This window comes from Erpetoichthys calabaricus, chromosome 18 (genome assembly GCF_900747795.2).
Source record: "Erpetoichthys calabaricus chromosome 18, fErpCal1.3, whole genome shotgun sequence".
Taxonomy (NCBI): domain Eukaryota; kingdom Metazoa; phylum Chordata; class Cladistia; order Polypteriformes; family Polypteridae; genus Erpetoichthys; species Erpetoichthys calabaricus.
Genome location: NC_041411.2, coordinates 85,826,494 through 85,849,392, shown reverse-complemented (window position 1 = coordinate 85,849,392; position 22,899 = coordinate 85,826,494). Strand labels below are relative to the sequence as shown.

Here is a 22,899-nt window from a genome sequence, read left to right as displayed (position 1 = left end):
TTATAGGAACCGAAAAAAAGACAAATTGAACTCGCGCTCACATTTAAGACCTCTCAAGTGTGGACTTCAACGTTCTGACGTTACGGCCTCCTTACAGCTGTTAAAGTCCGCGGTGCGTGCGAGTCATGAAACGTCACGTCAGAGAGCCTCACAATCATATTACATTCCTCACATATCGTTGGCAAATCTATCAGTTCTGTTTTTAACAAAAAAAAAAAAGTAATAGTTTCAACCAGCAGGACAACCTCCTGAAGTTGGCTAAAATGGCAGAACATGGGCACTCTCCTGACCTGAGGCCCTCCAGTGAGACTACACGACAGCTAGTGGTGTTGGCATGGGGGGCTACGGGGGTATGAGCCTCTCCAGTGAGACTACACGACAGCTCGTGGTGTTGGCACGGGGGGCTACAGGGGAATGAGCCCCTCCAGTGAGACTACACGACAGTTGGCACGGGGGGCTACAGGGGTATGAGCCCCTCCAGTGAGACTACACGACAGCTAGTGGTGTTGGCACGGGGGGCTACAGGGGTATGAGCCCCTCCAGTGAGACTACACGACAGCTAGTGGTGTTGGCACGGGGGGCTACAGGGGAATGAGCCCCTCCAGTGAGACTACACGACAGCTAGTGGTGTTGGCATGGGGGGCTACGGGGGTATGAGCCTCTCCAGTGAGACTACACGACAGCTCATGGTGTTGGCATGGGGGGCTACAGGGGTATGAGCCCCTCCATCGAGACTACACGACAGCTTATGGTGTTGGCATGGGGGACTACAGGGGTATGAGCCCCTCCAGTGAGACTACACGACAGCTGGTGGTGTTGGCATGGGGGGCCACAGGGGTATGAGCCCCTCCAGTGAGACTACACGACAGCTGGTGGTGTTGGCATGGGGGGCTACAGGGGTATGAGCCCCTCCATCGAGACTACACGACAGCTGGTGGTGTTGGCATGGGGGGCTACAGGGGTATGAGCCCCTCCAGTGAGACTACACGACAGCTCGTGGTGTTGGCATGGGGGGCCACAGGGGTATGAGCCCCTCCAGTGAGACTACACGACAGCTGGTGGTGTTGGCATGGGGGGCTACAGGGGTATGAGCCCCTCCATCGAGACTACACGACAGCTGGTGGTGTTGGCATGGGGGCTACAGGGGTATGAGCCCCTCCAGTGAGACTACACGACAGCTCGTGGTGTTGGCATGGGGGGCCACGGGGGTATGAGCCCCTCCAGTGAGACTACACGACAGCTGGTGGTGTTGGCATGGGGGGCTACAGGGGTATGAGCCCCTCCATCGAGACTACACGACAGCTGGTGGTGTTGGCATGGGGGGCTACAGGGGTATGAGCCCCTCCAGTGAGACTACACGACAGCTCGTGGTGTTGGCATGGGGGGGCCACAGGGCTATAAGCCCCTCCTAATCCTAGTTATTGTCTGTTTTTTTTCACCTGTATTATTATCATTCTTTAATTTAATATTATTTATTGTATCAGTATGCTGCTGCTGAAGAATGTGAATTTCCCATTGGGATTAATAAAGTATCTATCTATCTATCTATCTAATCTATCTGCACTTCTGTTTTCTACATTCATATCCGCGCACTTAAAACCCCAAGCCAATACTCCTGCAGCCCAGACACCCCCCATATGGAGGCTTTACAAGTGTAACGACTCGCTTGGTGCTCAGCTATGGATTTAGAACTCGATAACGACAAGGGGGCTAAGACCCTAATAGCACCAAATCCAAGAAATGCCCCCATCAACACCCCCTCGTAGCAATAACGGCTCGACTCTTTCTCGTATGCGCACCTCAGCTGCTGGATTTCTACACACCTCAGTTTGGTCAGAAAACGCATGAAATGGCAGCGTGCGCCGTCCCTTTAAAGAGGACAAGATGAACGCAGCGTCGACATTCAAACGACTTACTCTTAGCCGGAGTCCTCTGTCCAAGGCCATCTATGAACGCCTGGCGCGCAGACCGGTGAGGTGACTTGCTGGTGGACGCAGGGGGTCAGTCGCAGGAGTTGAAACCACGGCCACGGGAACTGAAGTCCAAACCTTAACCAGTACGCCACTCCATCAGAAACTGCGTGAGCTATTTCACGATGCGAACCGCGTATGGACGCTGAGCGCCTTCTGCTTTTCGCCCGCTGCCGTGACGTCAGTGGCTGAAGGCGAGACGCTTGAAAAAGCCGCGTAACAAAGCGGAAGTGGAAGACTCGAAGCCGCCAAGACTCCACGCGCTGGATTGCCAACCACTATTAGAAGAAAAAGAAAAAGAAGAAGAAGAAGAAGAAGACACTGCCAGGCAGACAGACAAGCAAGCCTTCCCATAGGGGGTCCCGAGGCATAAACAGGAAAAATAAAATAAAAGGTAGGTTGGAAACGTTGTTCGAACCGTTTGTGTGTTTCTCAAAGGTTCGTTCCCAGTTACTCTGACCTGTCCATTCACAACGGAGAACCGTGCAATTCCAAATCGACTGAATCGTAGCGTCGGTTTAAACTTTAAGCGTTCAAAGCCAATGCTTTACGGCCGTACGGTTCACTATTTCGGCAGTATTTCCATCTGCATTACCGTTTTTTTGGAGAATGGCGATGCCTGAAGGGATTGCAGTGATCAAATATGAAAGGGGTCAGACCAGGGCCCCCCAAGCGGGAGTCGGCGTTAGCTGTACCGGTCTCCTGTGTGTCTCCAGTGTACACCGCGCGTCCTGCCACCTCCGTTCGGAACAGCAGCTCAACATGCACTTGTCGAGGGGCGATGTCAAAACGTGAAGTCGCCGTCTGCCATTCGCTGTTTGCCGTTCGGTCGCTGAATGAGCGTCCTGGTTCGCGCCTTCGTGTAAAGCTCGACAATGGCGGAGGGGGACACGACCGTCTTGGCGGCTGGGGGCTGCCGGTGTGCTTTAGTTACTATCAAGTACTTTTGCAACTTTAAAGTGCTTTCAGCTTCACTACTACTTTATTCTCTTAAGGTCCAGTGCTTTTTAATTCTCCTCTGTTCACTCGCAGTGATAAAACAAAGTCGTCAAAAAGATCCACTTAGTTTTTCCAGCTGGTGTCGATTTGGGACCATAAATACGTAGAGTTGTGCCCCCATTCTGTTTAAGTTGTCTCAAGCGGGACATTTTAACACGTTATCGTGGAGGCTGGTGCCGAAGTCGTCTTCTCCTGTGTGCGCGTGCGCGTGTGTATAGACGGCCCATTCAGTGGACGAGCTGCATTCATTCATTCATTCATTTTGTCTTCTATGTCTGTTTATTGGTATTGTTCTCCTGCCACTACAGTAGTCTGTGGTGACATACAAGTAAGAATTTCATTAGACTGGTGACATGAGATGGGGCACAGCAAGGACATCAGGGTTGACATCTCGATTTGCATGGAGCTCCTCCAGCAGCTCCAGTTTACTTGCCACAGTCCAAAGACATGCGAGTTTGTATGTGTGTGTGTTCACCCTGCAGTGGACTGCTGCCCCGTTCAGGGTTTGTTCCTGCCTTGTGCCCGGTGCTTGCTGGGATAAGTGGGCTTGGAAGATTTCTGGGTGGATGGTGACACATGACTAAAACAGTCTGATCAAGGTCATTATTCCTGGGATATTCCGCTTAACAACTGCATTTGCTGATCTCGTTTGCCTTCAGGATGTCCGATTAGACGACTAGAATGACAGATTTCACACCTTTTCAGCACTGTTTGACATTTGCAAAGTCACTTAACATGCTGCCTGACACAAAGGGTTTCAAACTGCAGTCTCGTCCTTTTCTCTTTCCATCCCATCATAGGTACGACAAATGTGAGACAGGTGAGCCTCCCTTCTGATTTCAAAGTCCTAAACACCTGCATTGCTTATTCCTTGTAGTTGCATGCTATGCATTGTGTTTGAGTGAGCACTCATTGGCTGTCAGCTCCGTCACACACGAGTGCCCACCCTACAACTTAAGACATATCAAACCGTGTGTTGCAGAGCATTCTGACTGAGTCACTGGGGATGTCAAACTACACGACTAAAGGTCAAGAGAGTGCATCTACCATTCCCGGACTTGCTGAGATTAGGTAAATGAAGGCTTCAACTGACAGTCCCTGTGACAGGGGCTATAGTTATGGGCCTGACAACGTTTGATTGGATGAGCCATATCTGCATTGGAGGACCATCATCACACAGGAGACATTTCTTTAAACCTGTGATTGCCATCATCATCGCCACCCTCGTCTCAGTTTTTTCACAGTTAAGATTTAGATGCAGGGTGAGAAGGAAAAAGGCAAGGAGCATCTTAAGACAGCAAATTGTATCAACATACATACATACAGAAGAGCCTAGGCGATTATATCACCTAATAGCAAAAAAGGGTACATTTTTTAACAGACAAAAATGAAAATAGCAAGAAATGTCAACTGAACAACAAACAGTCCCAAAAAAACTGAACTAAAATAAAGAAGCAAATGTAAGCAGCAAACAACAAAAACTTTAAAGGCCAAAGGGACTCGTTTCAAAGCCAAAACTACTCTCCAATATCCTCAACAAAATATCTGAATCCTAATTCTTCAAGTAATATCCTGAGCAGGCCGACCCTCAAAAAACATTTTACTTTTCAAAGAGCGACTTGCAATAACAGCCATGCTTTAACTTACTTGATGTAAAGACCAACTTGGAGGGAGGGAAACCAGCAACAGAGAGAATGACTCAAACACCTGACCCCCAACCCCCCGACTGCAGCACGCCTGGGTGATGGGAAGGTCCTGTCCCAGGGGCTTAATTGGTGAGAAAACATAAAAGTTGACAGCCAGTGCTTTTTACGTTGACACGTCTGCCATTTCTGTGTGCTGCCCCCTAGCTGCTGAACTCGCCATGTTAAGACAAAGGTCTGCATCCCAGTTGAAGATATGGTTGGGCAGCAATTTTTGGCAGTCAGAAGGCTTTCCAGCAAATCAGAAGGCATATTTCAAACTGAGGCTGCAGGCTTTGCCAATCGGAGGACAGATCACAATATGACAAATTTAATCAGGGCACAGAGCATCATTATGTATGTGTACCAAGATTTTGTTTTTTTGCTTGCAGGGACAAATCTCTTGCTGGTGATTTTTTAATTTTGGAAGAACATTTAAAAGGATCTGGGGCATTTGTTCCACAGCAGCAACACAAAGAGTGAGAGGAAGAAGAGACCTGCACAAGACGAGCAGTCCTTCACAGACGGTATGTATCTGGATTTAGACTAAATGTAGAGAATAAGAACCTTGACAGACCTCTCAGCCCGGCAGGCTTGTTTGTTTAGTTCGTAGCTAAGTTGTCCCAGTATCTCCTCCAGTCCCTTCTTTAATATTTTCTGCTTCCGCTTCATGACATGGTAGTTTGTTCCTGATTTCCGGTGCAGTCTTCAATGCCCTCTCAGTTTCCACTGCTATCCTCAAGTATGTGATTTTCTATTGAAAGCATTTTGCCTTATCAATGCCTTTGAGAGTTTCGAAGGCCTGGATTCAGTCCCTACCCAGTCTTCTCTGTGCCATTCCTTAGCATTTTATTTTGAATGACTTCTAAACATTGCTTAGATGATGAGAATGTAGTATTAACACAAATCCCTAAATCCTGGTCAAAGGACGCTCCGTGTCTCCCATCTTGTATTTGTAATTGACATTTCTTTTGCCCACATGTAGCAGCTAGCACTTTTCTACATTAAACTGCATTTTCCAGGTGTTTGCCTCATTCAGGCCTTTCTGAATTGTGTTTGTACCTCCTCATATCTACATACTCTCTCTGTAATTTTTGTGTCATTTATGAATTTCACAGATTTACTAACTACACAGGAATCATTGTCATTAGTATAAATTCAAAGTACAGACCCTAATGATTCCACTGATGACCTCCCCCCATGTGTAAATTGATTTTAATAATAATAATTCTTTACATTTATATAGCGCCTTTCTCACTACTCAAAGTGCTCTCCACACAAGGAGGATCTGGAAAGCGAACCTACAGTCTCCTTACTGTAAGGCAGCAGCACTACCACTCACTCACTCACTCACTCACTGTATTTTTCGTTTATGCCTTAGGTTCACCCAAGCACATGCCCCCTTATCTCTAAAGAGATGCCAGGCTGCTGTTCTGCAGTTTTTTTTTCATTTACCCAGTTCCCCAACATCAGTGCTGGCTTTACTTCACAGGTTGGAAGTAAGGCTCCGTTAAGGCCCACCTCCAAGGCGAGACTTGCTCCAAACTCAAGAAGCGGGCTTTTGGCCAGCACAACCCCAACACAATAAAGGTGTAAAGGCTTGAGCATACACATAAACTCCTAAAGGGAAGGGGAACCGTAAAAATGGGCCCAAATGAAAAAAACAATTGTTCTTTGATTTTAAAGATTATTTGATCAAAGAGCGGCACGGTGGCGCAGTGGATAGCGTTGTGTTCGCTTCCCGGGTCCTCCCTGCATGGAGTTTGCATGTTCTCCCCTTGTCTGCGTGGGTTTCCAAAGACATGCAGGTTAGGTGCATTGGCGATTCTAAATTGTCCCTAGTGTGTGCTTGGTGTGTGTGTGTGTGCGTGCCCTGCGGTGGGCTGGCGGCCTGCCCGGGGTTTGTTTCCTGCCTTACGCCCTGTGTTGGCTGGGATTGGCTTCAGCAGACCCCCGTGACCCTGTAGTTAGGATATAGCGGATTGGATAATGGATGGATGGATGGATTTAATCAAAGAAATAATAAGAACAAGAACCAGAGGTAAAAAAATGAGTTAAGAAAGGTGTCCATAAAGTAAGCAGAGCCTCTCCGTGGTCCAGAAGTTCTAATCCATAAACAAAATTAGAGTCCATAAGCCAAAAATAAACTTACAATCCCCACAAATCCAAGAATGTCTGAGCTGAACTACAAAAGCAGAACTAATCTCACAGCACTTGTACAATGTTTTCTGCTGTGAAGGCTGGAGGGGGCTCAGTACACAAAGGACATGCCAAATATCAACAGAAATGCACAAAATATTTATTAAAGAATAAAAAAGTGCATAAAGGGAGTGGACAAACCTTTAAAGAAATGCACACATAGAACCATAACATGAAAAATAAGTGAAAAGGAAAGACCTGCAGATGAGGCCTTGACTCAAACATAACGGTAAGGAGGTGCTGGGCAGCTGATGTGCCTGCTGTGTGGCACCTAGCTAACAACTTCGGGTTTTGACCCCCCCCCAGTCACCTTCTAGATTTGATTCCCGTTTTGTGTACAAACCTCTGAGTGTTAAGCATTAGCTGAGAAAAAAGCAGGGCATACTAAATGAATGGAGGTGACCAGCACAGCAGCAATACCTACTCGCCAGTTCCTGTGACCACTGCAACAACCCAACAAACACCTTCTTTAAACTAAAAGTCAAAACCAAAACTGGCCAGCCCCACGTGTGAAGGAAGCAACCACAGGCCGGCTGTTGGCTTCAGCATCACAGGACCATAAGGGGTGACCCTGAGAGAACTGCTACAGTGTATCCTTCACTCGGCCTTTCATTGGTTTACACTCGCACCTGACGATATGGATCTCTGTGGACTTTAGGCCTTGATTCATACATTTCATTCATCTTTGACAACTCTTTTCCGTTTTCTTCATATCTTTGACATCCATGGTGTCAGGATTGCTGCCTTGCAGTGGATGTGTTTTTTTTTTTTTTGTTTGTTTGTTTTTTTTTTTTTGCCCCCTACAAGGGTCTTTTTCTGGGGAGTTTTTTCTTGTTTTAGGGAGTTAAGGGTGGGACGGCTGTCAAAACCAGGGCCTGTTAAAGCCCACTGCGGCACTCCTTGTGTGATTTCAGGCTATACGAGACATGAATTATGTTGTTGTTGATGTGACATCACATATGCTGGACAGGTTTTCAGGCATCTTTTTTCCCAAATGAATTTGTCATCATTTGCCTAGAGGATTTTCCTTTTCAGGATGTGGCTGATGTGGATTGTTGTAAATTGTACTTAAAACCACCTGGTATATTTGTGCATATTATGAAGAAACGTTGGCAGTAACGGTTTTTGTAACCAGTAGGGGGCACAACTGGTACAGACCTGTGTTGATCAGGATCCTGAAATAAGTAGGGAATATCCGGATATTCGATCTGGAGTCCCCCAAGCCACTACAGGGTGCAATTTCTTGCATCTCCATAAGATTATAGTGAAGATGGCTAATTTGGCCCAGACTCTGTGGTGCTATTAAAGTGCAGGAGTACATGGGGTCACTAGAGAGTGTTCTACCCATGTAGCCCCAGAGCTTTATGATGTCACCTGGGGCACCCAGATGTGACCATGGGCCAAGGCTGAAAAGCTCAATGAGGTCACCAGACTGAGCTCAGAATGGGGAGGTGCTGGTGTGAGGCAGTGAGGCCCGTCTGGTGTGGAGGAGTTTGAAATGAAACAGTGGGCAAGAGTAACAGCATGCCAAAAGACATCTGCACATGGAACTTGATGGTGTGCTTTAGGTGGTGACCATGAGCTCCATCCATTTTCAAACTGGTTTAACACATTTATGTTATCCCAGCCACACTGAAAGCAAGGCAGTTGTTGATGGTGGATGGGGTGCCAGTCCGCCAGGGGCCACATTAACACACACACTCACAGTGGGCTCCATTGGTGTGCACGTGCTTTGACGTGAGAGAGTGAAATGTCAAATACAGAAATCCAGATATCAGCTCCATAGAATGGCCGATGCACTCAAGGCCCATCCTTACTGGTTGAACCCTCTTATGTGGTGCGCACACAATTATAAACGGAATACAATACAAACGCGATGACACCTTCAGGAGCCTGCGAAGAATCCAGGAGAAAACAATAAAAGAGACTTGTAGAGATGAAATCACATTCGTCGTCTCGCCCAGTCTTCCTGTCGCCTCCTTGTCACGTCCCAACACACAGACAGCTGTGAGGCCCGATGTGCCTTAGAGCGACGATAAGACGGACATCTCCTCGATGCCTTTGTTTGAGCTCCTTTCCTCTGTAAGCTCCTTCCATGAAGCCCGTGCCTGCTGTCTGTCTCTTGTATTTTTGCAGTTGGACGACAGGACGCTCATATTCGGGAACTTGCTGACGGTCGCAGTACATCAGCGACAAGATCTGAATTTGCGGCCTTGTGGTTTTCAGCCGATGCCTTGTTACATCACAAAAATGTCCTGTCTTTGAAAAATAAAATTTTTGTCTGCTCTCACCCATCATGTTATTTTCACTTTCGTGTCAGAGTCGTTTTCAGACATTGTGGTCTGTTTTTTTAATTTCAACGTGCAGCCATACGTACTGAGCCCTGTAAAAAACAGCAGCAGCCGAGTATCTGGTTAAGTGTCAGATCAGAGCACAGCAAGGCACAGCACTCGAGTGCCTGCATGCCGCATGAATTGGCGCATTTGAGCCGACAATCCAGTTAATCTGACAGCACAGCAGATGAAGCTCTGGCTCTGACGGGACTCGCCGATGCAGGGCTTGTGAGTAAGTAGCCCCATCAGGCCGGGCCAAACCGCTCAAGCGTAGCCAAATGCAGCACATCCGCTTGCCCACTTGAGCACTGCCAATCAGAAAAGTGTAAAAGCTGCATCTGCTGCTCAGAGAAGAGTGCCACCGAAGCCATGTTGTGAAGGACGGGCCTGTGCCACAACCACAGCACACTATTTTCATACTCGCAGGAGAAAAAGCCATCCTGTTCTGCTTGGCTCTTTGGTGACTGCCTGTTTCTCATTAGCTACCGAGGCTCCTCTTTTATTGTCAGCAGAATGTGCTGACTGGTTAGCCTAATCTTGGGCAGTTCACTGGCCGCTGCCTGATTCGAGTGCAAAGGGCCTGCTGTTCCTCTTAGCGCTCCACCCTCCGTCTTACTGCTGCGCAGCTAACAGAAAATAGACACCCAGCGATTCTTAAGAAACGTGTTCCACTGCTAACAAATCATTTCTCCAATTTATGTTTAATGTGTCTTAAATTATGGAAAATAACAAATTGTAATAAATGACAAATCACATTACATATATGGAACTAGCTATGTTAACTGTCAAAGACGGGTAATAAAATACATTTAAAAATATCTCTCTCCTTTGTGTACCCTCAGCGCTCTTCCTGTGCCCATCCTCAGTACCCTCATGTGTCTCAACCTCTCTTGTGCAGCACTTTCTCTCTCAATCGCATTCCCATACAGCCTGCTTATATCAGACTCTCATTTCTAGGTGTCCTGCTCAGCACCAGTGGCAGACAAGCCCCCCGTTACCCACTGTGAAAACATCACTCTTATTCTTCTGAATACTTCCTGTGTTTGAAGGCGACTCTCAGTGTTCCTCCTACGCCTTTCCTCAGAGTCCTTGGGTGTGTTAACCAGCCTTGCCTGGCGCTTCCTGTCCCAATCGTGCAACCTCTGTGAAACTGACCAATCAGATCAAAGCTAAACTGACCGATCTGATTGCTTGAAGGTACTGGACACACAGACAGACATTAGCATATAGATAAATGTTAATATGCATTGTATTTTACTAGACAGCTAAGATAAATGATTTGACAGCACTGTGCTCTTCCACATTTCACATATCTGCACCATCTCCTAATGTGGGCCTTGGGGTCCTGTGGCATCTTTCCTGCTGCCCTTGTGTGTTTGTGTGTGTCTTCTCTTTAAAGGACTCCTGTTCTGTCCATGCTGAGTGTTGTTAGGTTCAGCTCAAGCTCCCTCCAGCCGCATCAGGGACACATGGATGGCTATGGAGTGGACTTTTACTGTCCAATGAGGGGAATTTGGGTGCAGCAGGAAAGTCCAAAGAGTAGGAGGTTTTTACATGGATACAAGAAGATAATGAGAGAACATGCTGTATATCGTACAGTTTAGCACATGCCGGTCACATGACTGTGCAATGCTTGGCACTACTGCCTCATAAAAATAGTGCCCTGGGTTCAAATGTCATGCCAGGTTGCTGTACCTGTACAGTCTGCAGATTCTTCCCATGCTGGCAGCACTTCCACATCCCTAAATAGACACACGTTAGATACTTTACAGTAGTACTAGGGTGTTGTACCGTGTTAGCCATTATGAATGTAGACAAAAGCCAAGCAAAATGACACCTTTTATTGGCTAACTAAAAAGATTACAATATGCAAGCTTTCGAGGCAACTCAGGCCCCTTCTGATTACATCTCGCCTGAAGAAGGGGACTGAGTTGCCTCGAAAGCTTGCATATTGTAATCTTTTTAGTTATACTTTACAGTAGGAATGCGAAAACTGGCACCACGTGTGAGGTTTGAGCAGGTGTGCTGAAGTGGGCCCAAAGATGGCGCTGTTCGGGTATGGCATGAAGTAGATTAAGCAGACTTAAGAATTAGATTACATTCTAGTATAGTAGATGATAGTATATGATAGTCGCTTTGTGATGTGTACAGAGCCCAGGGGAACTCCTACTTGAATGTCTGATCAACAGGTCACCACTGTCCAGTGCCATGAGACAGAAGAGAGTGTTCAAATACAGACCTCCATTTTAATTAATTAAAATCACAAATCGGCGTCCTTGACAAACTCCTTCCTTCAGTTTCTGTGCTACAATTACCTGAAAACTTGTAGAGAATTAGAAGCACGAATGACTAGCTGATTGTGAAGCTGAGTGCAATCAAGCAGTGGGCAATATGGCTGTTGATTTTGTATACAGAATGACATTCTTCTTCTGGTATGGACTTTGAGAAAACCGTTACACCGACATGCTAAAAATTTGTGGAAAACATCAAATATGTTTTAAAAACAAAAAAAAGCGCTGCCAAAGGAATCCAACGATGTGCGGGCGTGTTACTGTCTTACTGGTGACCTGTTTGTGTATGGACATGAAGGTGAGCCAAGCCCTGTAAGGATATTACCCAGAGTGCCGTTTGGCTTGGTCTGATTGGTGAGTCAATGCAAACAGAGGAAGCTGTGTCTTGTGCTGTGTTCGCTTGGTGGCGGCGTGAGGAAGGGAAGTGGCACTGTTATTGGTTTAGGGTCCATCTAATCTGCTAGTAGGCACCTGCCTGTCTGTGTTCATTATAGCAATCAATACATCAGTTAGACTAATCAGCAATATATTTGTTTCAAAATAAGTTTCAGCCTTAAAAGTATACATACGTTATACAGTTATCTACCAAACTATCAGAATGTTTTATTATACTGTGATATGGATTTTTGGCCAAGCTGCCAAGATGAGCTTTAAAAGGGTCTAGTGTTCCTCTTCTTGACTCAGTTTAGCTTCTTTCAGACTTTTCTAGAAATGCTCGCCGGTTACAAGTGTTGAAGGCCTTACAAGCCACGGATAGGGGTTACAATTCACAGCCAACTGAATTGGCAGCCAAGATGATTCTACAGTATTAGAGTTGGTGTGGCAAGTTCCAAAGATTTGGTAGAAGTCTGAACCTTCAGAAGCTTGACACCGGGTGCCCATAACCAGATGGCATGAGAGCTGCCTTCTTTAATATTACAAATGTGTGCACTGGATGGACAGTCCCAGATAAACTTCACTTCTCACATTAAACAGAACTGCATCATCAAGGCTCAGCCATGCTGTGTGTCCGTTGGCGTCTTGTGCTCCGTCTTTTATGTGTCTGTCTGGCCCAGAGCCTTCAGTTTCTTTAATGTGCCTCCTATGTGGTGTTTAACACTCTGAATCATGGGTTACTCTTACTGTACTCTGAGCAAAGCAAAGGCACTATATAAGTAAAATGTGACAGTACTGGCCCTATGTGTATTCATTTTAGTATAATACTGGGGCTTATTTGCTGTTAGTAATAGTTCACTTTTATCACAATTTAATATCAAAACATGAGAACGCATGGCATATGACAAACGAGAGAATCACACGCTTTGGTCAGGTACTCGATTAAGTCGACCAGCGTGCACATCGTCACACTCCTCCATCTTTAACCTGAGAAACATCATTGTACTGTGTGTGATGGCATTTGCTCTTTAAATGTACCTTGAGAGAGGTCAGTTATTTCAACTTTTTTTTTCCGTCAGCCGCTCTTAACAGCGAGACAAATCCTTAGTAGAGATCACTGAAGCAACACTGGAGTCACACGTGGCAGGGAACAGGCAGTGGCATCAGCAGCCTGCGTGAAGCTTGGCCACACCGACGTATCTCTCCTGTGACCTGAAGTCATACCAGGTAAGTTACCTTTACCTCATGAAGTTCACTTAAAAAGTGTAAGCAAGGAAATGCAAAAGTCACTTAACTTCTGTGGAGATGAATGGCTCGGTAAGCAGCACGTGGCCCTGGGCCTAGTCACTGATGCGCCCAATGAACATTGACTTTATGGTACAACCTCATGGCTGCATTATCTGCACATGCAATGAGTCCATGTTTCTCTGATACTGCACTTTAATGGCAAACCACTACAAAGGCCCTTCGATCCATTGTGGTGGCCATTTTAGGAAAGATTTTAACTGCCCATTGTGTACTCCTCTCAATACTTTTATATTTAAAAATATGAACTAAAATTAGTCATTGAACATCCACAGCCAACAACTAACAGTACTAGAAAAAGTACAGCTCTGACATCTCTTGATTTGGGGTCTGCCATCTGAAGGTGCCGTTTTGTAGGACGGTGAGTGGAACTGCACACAGGCTTCCGGATTGGGGCCCACTAGCGCCAGCTACAGTCAAGCACAGCACCACTTGATTTCATATAAACATTTGATATGAGCCGTTGTGGTACCCAGATGGGGGTGGTACCCAGCCGGGATGCACAAGAAGACCGGAGAAGTGGGCTTGTGCCTCCTCCAGACCACAAGGGGGCGACCGCCCGGGTTCCTTTGGTAGCCACGGGTATGGAGCTGGTAAGCTCAACCATTTAGGAGCCCGTGGTCACCGCCAGGGGGCACCCCAATACCTGGAGGACCCTGGACCTCAGAACTTCCGCCACACCCGGAAGTGCTGGGGGCAAGACGAGCAGGGACACCCGGAGTGCTTCCGGGGATGCAGTCGGCACTTCCGCCACGCTGGGGCGTGTCGGTCGGAGATTGCCATAACACAGCTGGAGCACATTGGGGTACGTATAAAAGGGGCCACCTGCCTTCATACAATGACTTGAGTCGGGAGAGAAGAGAGGACGAGGTCTCTGGAGGAGAGAAGGAGGTGGCCTGAAGAAAAGGCGTTGTGTGTTGGCCAGAACTTTGGGGTATTGGGTTTAGTGAGCTGAATTGTAATAATGGAAGACCACAATAAACGTGTGTGGGGTAATTTAAACATGTCTGCCAGTCTGTGTCCGGGTCAAGTTCCACACCGTATTTAATTTGCATATAAATTGGCATCAGGGAATGTTGATGATTTTGCTCTAATCCAAGGATCATCTGTGAAACAAAGACCGCCCAGCTGATCTCCCTTAAAGGATGAGTACCAAGGTTAATAGGCACACCATGAGTGAAGGGCATGGGATGGGACTGCTGGGTACCAACTGCAGCAACTCAAAATGAGTCCATTACAGCACCAGCAACTCTGCCACACAGCTGAAGCGCTTAGAATCTGCCTCTCTTTGGTTTACGGTGTATAGTGTCTTTCATTGGCACAGCAGTTCCATGCAAATCCCACAATGGTGGCACATAGCCACCTTTATAAAGAGGAAGCGGGGACATCAAAGTAGGCAAGAAAAGGGAAAACGTGTCACATGACACAGAACACCAAAAAGCGGCCGGCACATTTAGGAAAGACTGACAGAATGCACACGTGCCCTCAATAATCTTTCCATTTTCTTTTCATGAGTGGAATTTCTTGAGAGCCATGTGGATTATTACTGCATCAATTTTTCCTCAGCTGGCAGACTGGAGCTGCCAAATTAAGGAGACGGACGGCAATCCCGACTGGCCAGCTGGGGACACGGCAGGAGGAAGGGATTGGGAGTGAATGGGAGAAATAAGCAGTGGAGCATCAGAATGGGGGCAAAGGTGAAGTTCACTAAAAGCCGCTAATGACAGACAAAGGAGCCGGCAAGCTTGGCCTGTGCCAATTAGATGGAGAATACGTGGGGTAGAGCGAGAGGTAAGCTACAAGCTGCCTTTCTGGATGGTCACTGGCTCAATCATGCAGATCTTTTAAGACTGACCCCGTAGTCCTGGCACCTTTCTTTTTCTTTCTATCTTGGGGTTGGCGTAAGGGTGGCAGGGACACTCTTTATCCGGGTAAAGTCAGTTGTAATCTCCATACTTCATCGATTTGCTTATTTCAATCACAAAAACAGCACTTGATTTGCATCGCAATGACTGTCCATACACAAATGATCAGATCTCCAGGTCGGTCCACTTAATGACATAAGAGCAGCATGGTGGCACAGTGGTTAGCTCTGCTGCCAAACAGGTGCAGGCATTCGGGGGTCGAATGCTACACAATGGCTGTTGTCCATATTGATGGACATCCTCCTGTGATGTCATTGAGAGTTTTCCACCTTCATGTATGACCCTCAGGTTAGATTAATTGGTCATTTCAAATGGGTCTTGTATGTACAATTGGGGTTGAAAAGGACTGGCATCCACTCCAGGTTTGCTTCCTGCCTTGTGAGATGTCACATTTTGTTAGGTTCCTTCAGAGGCACCCCAGGGTAGGGTAGGGTAGGGAAGTAGTCGGTCAGCGTGAGCATGAGATAATGGCAGACAAGACGATCGGCACTTAGCAAGGCCGCCTTACGGTTCTCAGTCCTGCTGCTCCTCGGTCACAGCACATGTGGAGTTTACAGGTTCTCTTCACGTCTGTGTAGGTCTTTCTCCCACATCCCAGAAGATGTGCAGGTTAGGTGAATTGTCCCCGTTTGCACAAGTGAACCCTGTGACAGACTGGCAGCCCACCCAGGGTTGGCCCCTTCCTTGTGTCCAGTCGCTCCCATGACCTACATTAAATGGGTTTAAGAATGCCATGTCAAATTATGTTCCTTCCCCTTACTGTGGGCTCTCCGTAGGGCACCTGAGCCCTTCCACGCAGCCATGGGTCTGCCACGGCTGCCTCGCCTCTCCATGGACCCACGTTCACTTCTCCACCATTTCACTGCACAAGGTAACTTTGTATGTTCTCCCTGTGGTTTTGTGGTTTCTCCTGGCACCTCAGGTGTACACCACCTCTCAAAGTCATGATTTAACTGGCAACTCTAAGCTGGCCTTGCTACAAGCGAGTGTCATTTGATGTTGGATGAAAGCAGATGAAGGCATGGAAGACAAACATCAAGTGGCAGTCGATGACTTCTCACATGTCTAAGCTGTGTTCATGGCTGGCAAGACCCCAAACCCCCTCACCCGCCGCCAGCACCTTCACTGAGTTGCCCAATGTGCCCTGCCTTGCCATCAGGCTGCTGGGGGCCATGCGTTTAGGGTTCAAGTTCAAACAGCTCAGGAGCTAAGGCACTTCATGTACAGTATATTTGATGCTGTGTGGCGCTTACGAGTCTGTGGCTTATCACAGTGCAGTCTAAAACAGTCCTGTGCCAATACTGTGAAGAGACCCTTTCATCTGGGTCGGTGCCACAGTCAAGCTCACTCAAGAAAACACACTCGGACGGCCATTGGGCTAGTCTGATTCATCAAGAAAGCCAACCAAGGCTCATTTGCTAAAGGTGCATTTACAGATCAAATTCAGGGGACCCAAGCCTGCATGGCAGCACTTGGCGCAAGGCGGGTCACAGGCCTGGATGAGTCGCCAGTTCACCTCCCCCCACACAGGGGCCAGTTTGGGTTGGCCAGTTAGCCTGACCCATACAATGCAGACACATGGAGAACATGCAGGACACTCGACTTGTGAGGCTTTGGTGCCAACCATTGTGCTACCCGTGGCAGCATTGCCCAATGACACTACTTGATTTTAAGAGGGTAGCTGATGACATAATACAGTGGAGGTCCCCAACAACAGGGTGCAGCTCGTTTGTCACAGACTCCTTACAGCGTAAGTTAGGTCATCATCTAAAAGTGAAAGGCCCGCCTGTGGTGCCCAGTTCACACCCAGCAGCCCCATAAACTCCAGAGAAGCCACCAAAGCCTGGCATGGCACTGTCAGGGCCAAGTAAGTGAGGGTCTCTCCGAGGACCACCCATGGAGTGTTTTAGCCAGCTTGCGCAGATGCCTGAGGCGGTTGCCTGCACATCTGCTGACCTGGTGTCCCCGAGCCGCTCGGCCATCTTTGGACGCAGCCCTGTCTTTGTTTTCCTGACAATGCATGGGTTTGACGCTTTAACACACACAGATGTCCTCGATACTCCGCTGAGGACTGGGGGCAGCACTGCCTTGGCATTGAGCACCTGCCTTCCCGTTGTGCTAAATTCCCGTCTTGACCTCCTCCTCCATTTTGCCATCTCCCCTCCATGTTTAAGCAGTTCCTTGTCCAACTTTATGTTGTGATCAGAGGAGGAGGAGGAGAAGTTGTTGCCTTTTCACCACGGTGCAAATTCCGCTTGTGGAGCAGAAGTGTGAATCTCTATGGCAGCCCCACAGCTTTCTCTGGCATCTGTCTCCATCTCAGCATGACAGCTCTGTCGTTTCATTGTGCCATGCTTGGCACAAAGGCCCCCATGCAGTCCTAAGAAATTCATCTCCATTCTTGTGAGACAGCAACACTAGGAGGAATCGTCAAACTAGAGGCAGGTGGGCTTCTGGAGGGGCAGGCAAAGACCGAGTTAGCAATCCCACCGTTAACCGGGCCAGGCGACACTGCCTCAGACCGCTCTGTGGCAAACGCAGGTGTCGGGCCAAACCTGTAGTGAGGCATTTAGGAAATCCAAGGACGAAACAAAAGTGAATCCTGTGCCAGTGGGTCTCCTCTTGGAACCTAACAGCTGGCATGTCCTCACGCCAGGGCACCAGCCACGCTATATGGCCCTGTGGATGAGTGAAAATGGAGAAGCCGGGCCTGCCGCCTCCTCGACATCGGGGGGGATGTGTGATGAAAGCCAAGTGTTTGATAACACAGGAGAAGACCGGGGGGGGGGGGGTGAAGAGGCTGTGTGCAGCACTTAAGGTCACCGAAGAGACCGACATTACGCTCTGCATAGGGACAGGTGGATGGGTGCGAAAGGCACTATACAGCAGATATGAAGGGTACTGTATATTATTATTACAATACGTGGACAGAGTAGATGTGAAAGGCGCTATATAACAATTATATAAAAAAGACATAAAAGGTGCAATATCAATGGTAGGCTAGACATGTATCAAATAATACGAGGCAATCCCAAAAGTAAGGTCTCCAAAGCGGTGGGGACGTAGAGAAAGTGTTCGTACGGCTGTTGGCCACACTGTTGTGATTGGTGTTTCCTCCACTCCCAAACAAGCATGTGCGGCTTCGCTGGGATGCTCAATCTTGGCTTGGCAGTCCTTGAAAATGGAGCTCCCGTTGAACGCTACCGCCAAGTGCGAAGTTCACGCAGGAGACCGTCAATTTCCGACGAGACAGTCGCGAAGGTTGAGGAAAACATGCGTAAAGATCGGCGGTTGGAACTTCATCACCCACCCACCCTATAGTCCGGACTTGGCACCCAGTGACTGCCACCTGTTCCCTAAGTTGAAAGAACATTTGTCTGGAAGGCGATTCTGCTCAGACGAAGAGGTGAAAGAGGAGGTTCAACGCTTCCTGAAGGACATGGCAGCGAGCTGGTATGACATGGGCATTCTAAAACTACCACAGCGTCTACAAAAATGCATCGACTGAAATGGCGATTATGTAGAAAGATAAATAAGTCTTTAACCTTTAAAATGATGTAAACATTATCGAAAATAAACGGTTGTTTGTATTTCTAAAAAAATAGGAGACCTTACTTTTGGGATTGCCCTCGTATATATGACAAAGAGAATGGAGACAGAGTGACAGACAGATGGCATAGAAGATACTGAAACCTGTGATTACAAAGTGGAGTAACTGATCAACAGACAGGAAAATAGGACACTAACATGAAAGGTGCTAGAGAGCTGGCAGACCCCGACAGATGTGAAAGGCGCTATAGAACAGACAGATACAGGCCCTTTGCCTCCTCCTGCGGCCCACCTTGAGCCGCCCCCTTTCTTCTCCTTCTCGCCGACAGGACTCCTCCATGTTGTGCCTCGCTGCCACTGAGCCCTCTTTGCACCCAAGCTCTCGCCCGACCATCCAGATGACCTTTCAGTTCAAGCAGCTCCGACAGCGGCCTGACATTGACAGGTGGGCACGGCTCAGGCGCCCGCCCGCTCCCTGCCTTTAATCCTGATTGTCGGCTGATGGATTTCTTGAGCTCCCTGTGCGTTTGTGACACGGCCAATCCTGACGGGTTTCAATTCCGTTGTTCAATGCTGTAATCGACTTCCTTCAGATGATCGGCTTATCTCGGCTGTAGCTATGAATGTAGACATGTCTCGTGTACGTGTTTATGCATGATCTGATTTTTATCAAAGTGGACATAAAAACTCAACTGAACATAAATGGCTTTAAAGCCCCTCTGACTCCCTGGACAGGTCAACACCTACAGGACTGCAGGGCCGCCTTGGGTCGACTTTATCAGAGTCTCCTGCTGAAAAGTAAGAAGGCGTTAGAAACGAGACGTGAAAACAGCGTGACGGACTGAACTGAGGGAGGCGGCCTCTTATGGGCAGCTCAGACGCTGAGGCACGCCGGCCCATTCCTGACGTGGGTCACCTCACCTGCAGCCTCTGCTTTATTCTCAATGGAGGATGATGGAGAGCATTGCATCCGGTCACGTGGAACATGCATTTCTGCCGCACACCGCATGGCCATTTGGGGGCCCGTCTCTTCATTCATGGGGATGAAAGATAAGGAGACAGCCAGAGGGAAGAGGCGACCCCCAATTCAACAAGCGCCTCTGCGACCTTCTTCTAAATGAAAGTGTCACCTGCGTCAAGAGTAAGGCACCACACCGGAGTAAGACCAGGCTGCCGGCACTGACCACCTCTGGACCACCTTGACATCCTTCCTGTGACACTGGCACTAGATGGGTGATGATGGCTCAAAGGGTTAAACTGTGCCATCTGCCAGTTCATTGGCAGTACATGCTGAGGGGCAGCGCAGCTTTTCATTCATTCAATGGTCAGAATTTCAGATACAGCCGCTTTTCTTTCGCGGGTAACTTCACACAACTGTGTGTTTACTATTAATAATATTAATAATAAGAACAAGACGTAGCCCACTTACTGCTGTCCTGGGACCATGATCTTGCCCAGGGCAACACTGGGGGTCATTTGTACCCCGACCGACCGACCAAACCATCTTCACCGAGTTGGCAGCGCTACCCACTGCGCCACCCTGCGCAATTAAAGTGCAATCTACGGCACGGACTGGGAGGGAGGCGGTCACCGAACTGGGGATTTTATATTCAGATGAATACAACTGGTCCCGCTCCAGAACGGTGTCACGTTTACAGAGCCGTACACGCCTCACTGGGGGGAAAATGGCTCCGTGTAGCCAGTCAGAAAAAAGGAAGGAAAAAACAAAACGGCGAGGGGGACACGCGCGCGCGCACGTGGCCCTCGGTGTGGGCAGCAGTGGGCAGCGGCAGCAACATCTTTGGGACTTGCCACCAGTTGACCACATCGCACACACTGCGTCAAGTGTAATTCAGGACCCGGGGAAGTTCACAGCAGTAAAAGCGGAATTCCAGCGCTGGACACCCCCCCAGACATGAGCGACTGGGCGGTTCGGGGGGCTCAGTTTCGCTTCCTCCGCACCGAAGGCAATCGATCCCAGTAACCTTAGACAAGATCCGCAGGGCGAGTGGCGCGGCTGCACCTCGGCGGCCCCGCTTTCGGCGCTGCATTGCGGTCAGTCCAGCGGTCGGTCAGCAGCGCATTGGGACACCACTGTGCGCTCGTATGTGGACACACAGTTAGTTCATGGAGGGATGCTTTCCATTTAGCTCAACAGCTCATCACCGGCGACTTTACAAGAGTTCAATTGTCTTTCGTCACACAGCAGCCGCAATGGCGAAACAGCAGTAACAATAAAATCATAATAATAATAATAATAACAACAATAAAATCTGATGATCAAATCAAACGCCGACAGACAATAAGCGCGCCGGTCGGCTGAGACAGACAACACCAACCTTTCACTTGCGTCTCGTAGTCGGTGATGATCTCCTTGTCCTTTTTGAATTTGGCCTGCGAGGACATGTTGCCGGGGAGTCTGCGGGGTATTTCGCGAAGTGCTGAAGGAGGGTCCGGAGAGCCGAGGGGCAGTCGAAGCGGGAGAGCAGTTCGATCTCCTGCCTTCCCTTCAGAATGAGCGGCGCTATCGAGACGACCTCCTTTTCCTTCTTCCCCCTTTTTTTTCTTTGCCTTTATGAAAGGCGCCCTGGGATTGGCAGCACAAGGGGCAGCTTCGACATTCAAGACGAGAAAAGCCGAAGAAGAGCAAGAAGGCCAGAAGTGTGTCTGGCCAGCCGGGGCTGGAGGGAGTCACCTGCTTCAGAGAAATGGAAAAGGTGACAGCCGAGAAAGTCCACTACGGAAAACGAGGGCACCTCCGCGCAGGGCTCCAGCGGGCTGCGGGCATCAGCTGCCTGGGCGAAGTGGCGATTCATCCACGGAACGAGCGAGCTTGCGGCAGAGCCCGTGCTATGTGCCCCTCCATTCTGCATGCATTATTTTCGAGCGAACAGAAAGGACAAGGGCGCAGCAGATGAAGAAGAAGAAGAAGCAGCGGCTCGGCTCATCTGGAGACCTCTGTGCACACTGAAGATTTTTCTGCTGCAGGCTGAATTGAGACGCGTCACGGCAGACTCCTCCCATGGAGATTTTCTTCTCCCCCTTTTTCTCTTTTTCATAATCACAGCCTCATTGTAGCCGCAGGAGGACCTCTGCACCTCTTGCGACAGAAAAGCGCAGCCGATTCAGCGGGGCGGATCACGTGACGGGCGTGCGGCGGCGGCGGCACACTGACGGGGCAGAAAAAAAAAATGAAAAAAAAAACGCAGGGCGCGGAACGTGCGGACTCGTAAAGTTCACCTCGTGTCTCGGCGCTTCCGGCTACCTACCGCCCGCTCACCTTTACGGAGGGAAATCGCGATCAAGGTGCCCACCAAGAGGACGGGCACGATGCCAGACTGTGCTGGACTCGAATCGCCTTCGGCTCGGGCTTCTCTTCCATCTTGGCATGCGAACAAATGTCGTGTGGTGCCACCGTTGGATCGGGCAGCAGACTTCCGTTCGACAGGAAGTCCAACGAGCTTGCCGTGGGTGTTGGGGGGTGGTGTTGCTACGGCCTTGGAAGAACTGGGCACTTTTGAAAGTGTCATTTTTTTCCACATTTATAGGATGCTGACTGTAAATAGTCTCCCTTTTCAAATAAATGGGTTTGGTGTAAGCAAAATAAAATTTAAAAAAAAGTTATTTCAAATGTCCAGCTTGAATTGCAAGAATCAAACTTGTTGTCAAATGAATATAAGCAGCGTTGAGCTTATTTTACAAATGTTCAGCGTGTACAGTAAATGTCAAGTGTGCATGTCAAATGTCCAGTCTGAACGACAAGAGTCAGGCAGGCAAAGTTAAAGGTCCAGCTTAGATGGACGGCCTTCATCCCGCTTACACCACACATATCCGGTACTAAGTCGATCTGTTAGTTACTGTCAACTAACTACTGCCTCAGCAGGTCTCGGATGTTATGGACGGCTGAACTCCGAGTCCACTTTAATAACACATGCCGTGGTCAGGTGGCCAATGGGATACTGAAGAAAAGAAACCTCTAGGGGGGCCAGCATTGTGCAGTATGACCATGTCATCAAGTCACTCATTATTGTGGTGATGCAGTGGGACCCTTTAACAGTGGTGCACGACACCACCACAGAAAAATGTCAAGCTGGTATCTCAAATATCTGAACGTCTATAGCAAAAGTCAGACGGATAGATAGTTTTGAAAGGCACTATATAATAGACAGAGAAGTGGACAGAGAGGAGGCGCTTGATCTGTCCCCAAGGACACATGATGGCATCTAATAAATACCCTGTGGCGAATGTGTCACTTAGGTGCTGTACGTTAT

General features: G+C 48.4%; 1 protein-coding gene across 3 annotated transcripts in view; it reads right to left on the bottom strand.

Annotated features, from left to right (window-relative positions):
* The window catches only part of srgap3 (SLIT-ROBO Rho GTPase activating protein 3), an 83,694-nt gene extending 61,930 nt beyond the window's left edge, over positions 1–21,764 (bottom strand). For 2 of the 3 annotated variants that reach the window (XM_028824960.2, XM_028824961.2), the window contains exon 1: positions 20,968–21,756. In XM_028824960.2, the coding sequence (XP_028680793.1) occupies positions 20,968–21,034 (67 nt within the window). In that variant the 5' untranslated portion in view covers positions 21,035–21,756. Of the gene's footprint in view, positions 1–20,967 lie in introns of all 3 variants that reach the window. The other variant, XR_007933915.1, reaches the window with a different exon arrangement.
* Positions 21,765–22,899: the final 1,135 nt, after the last annotated feature.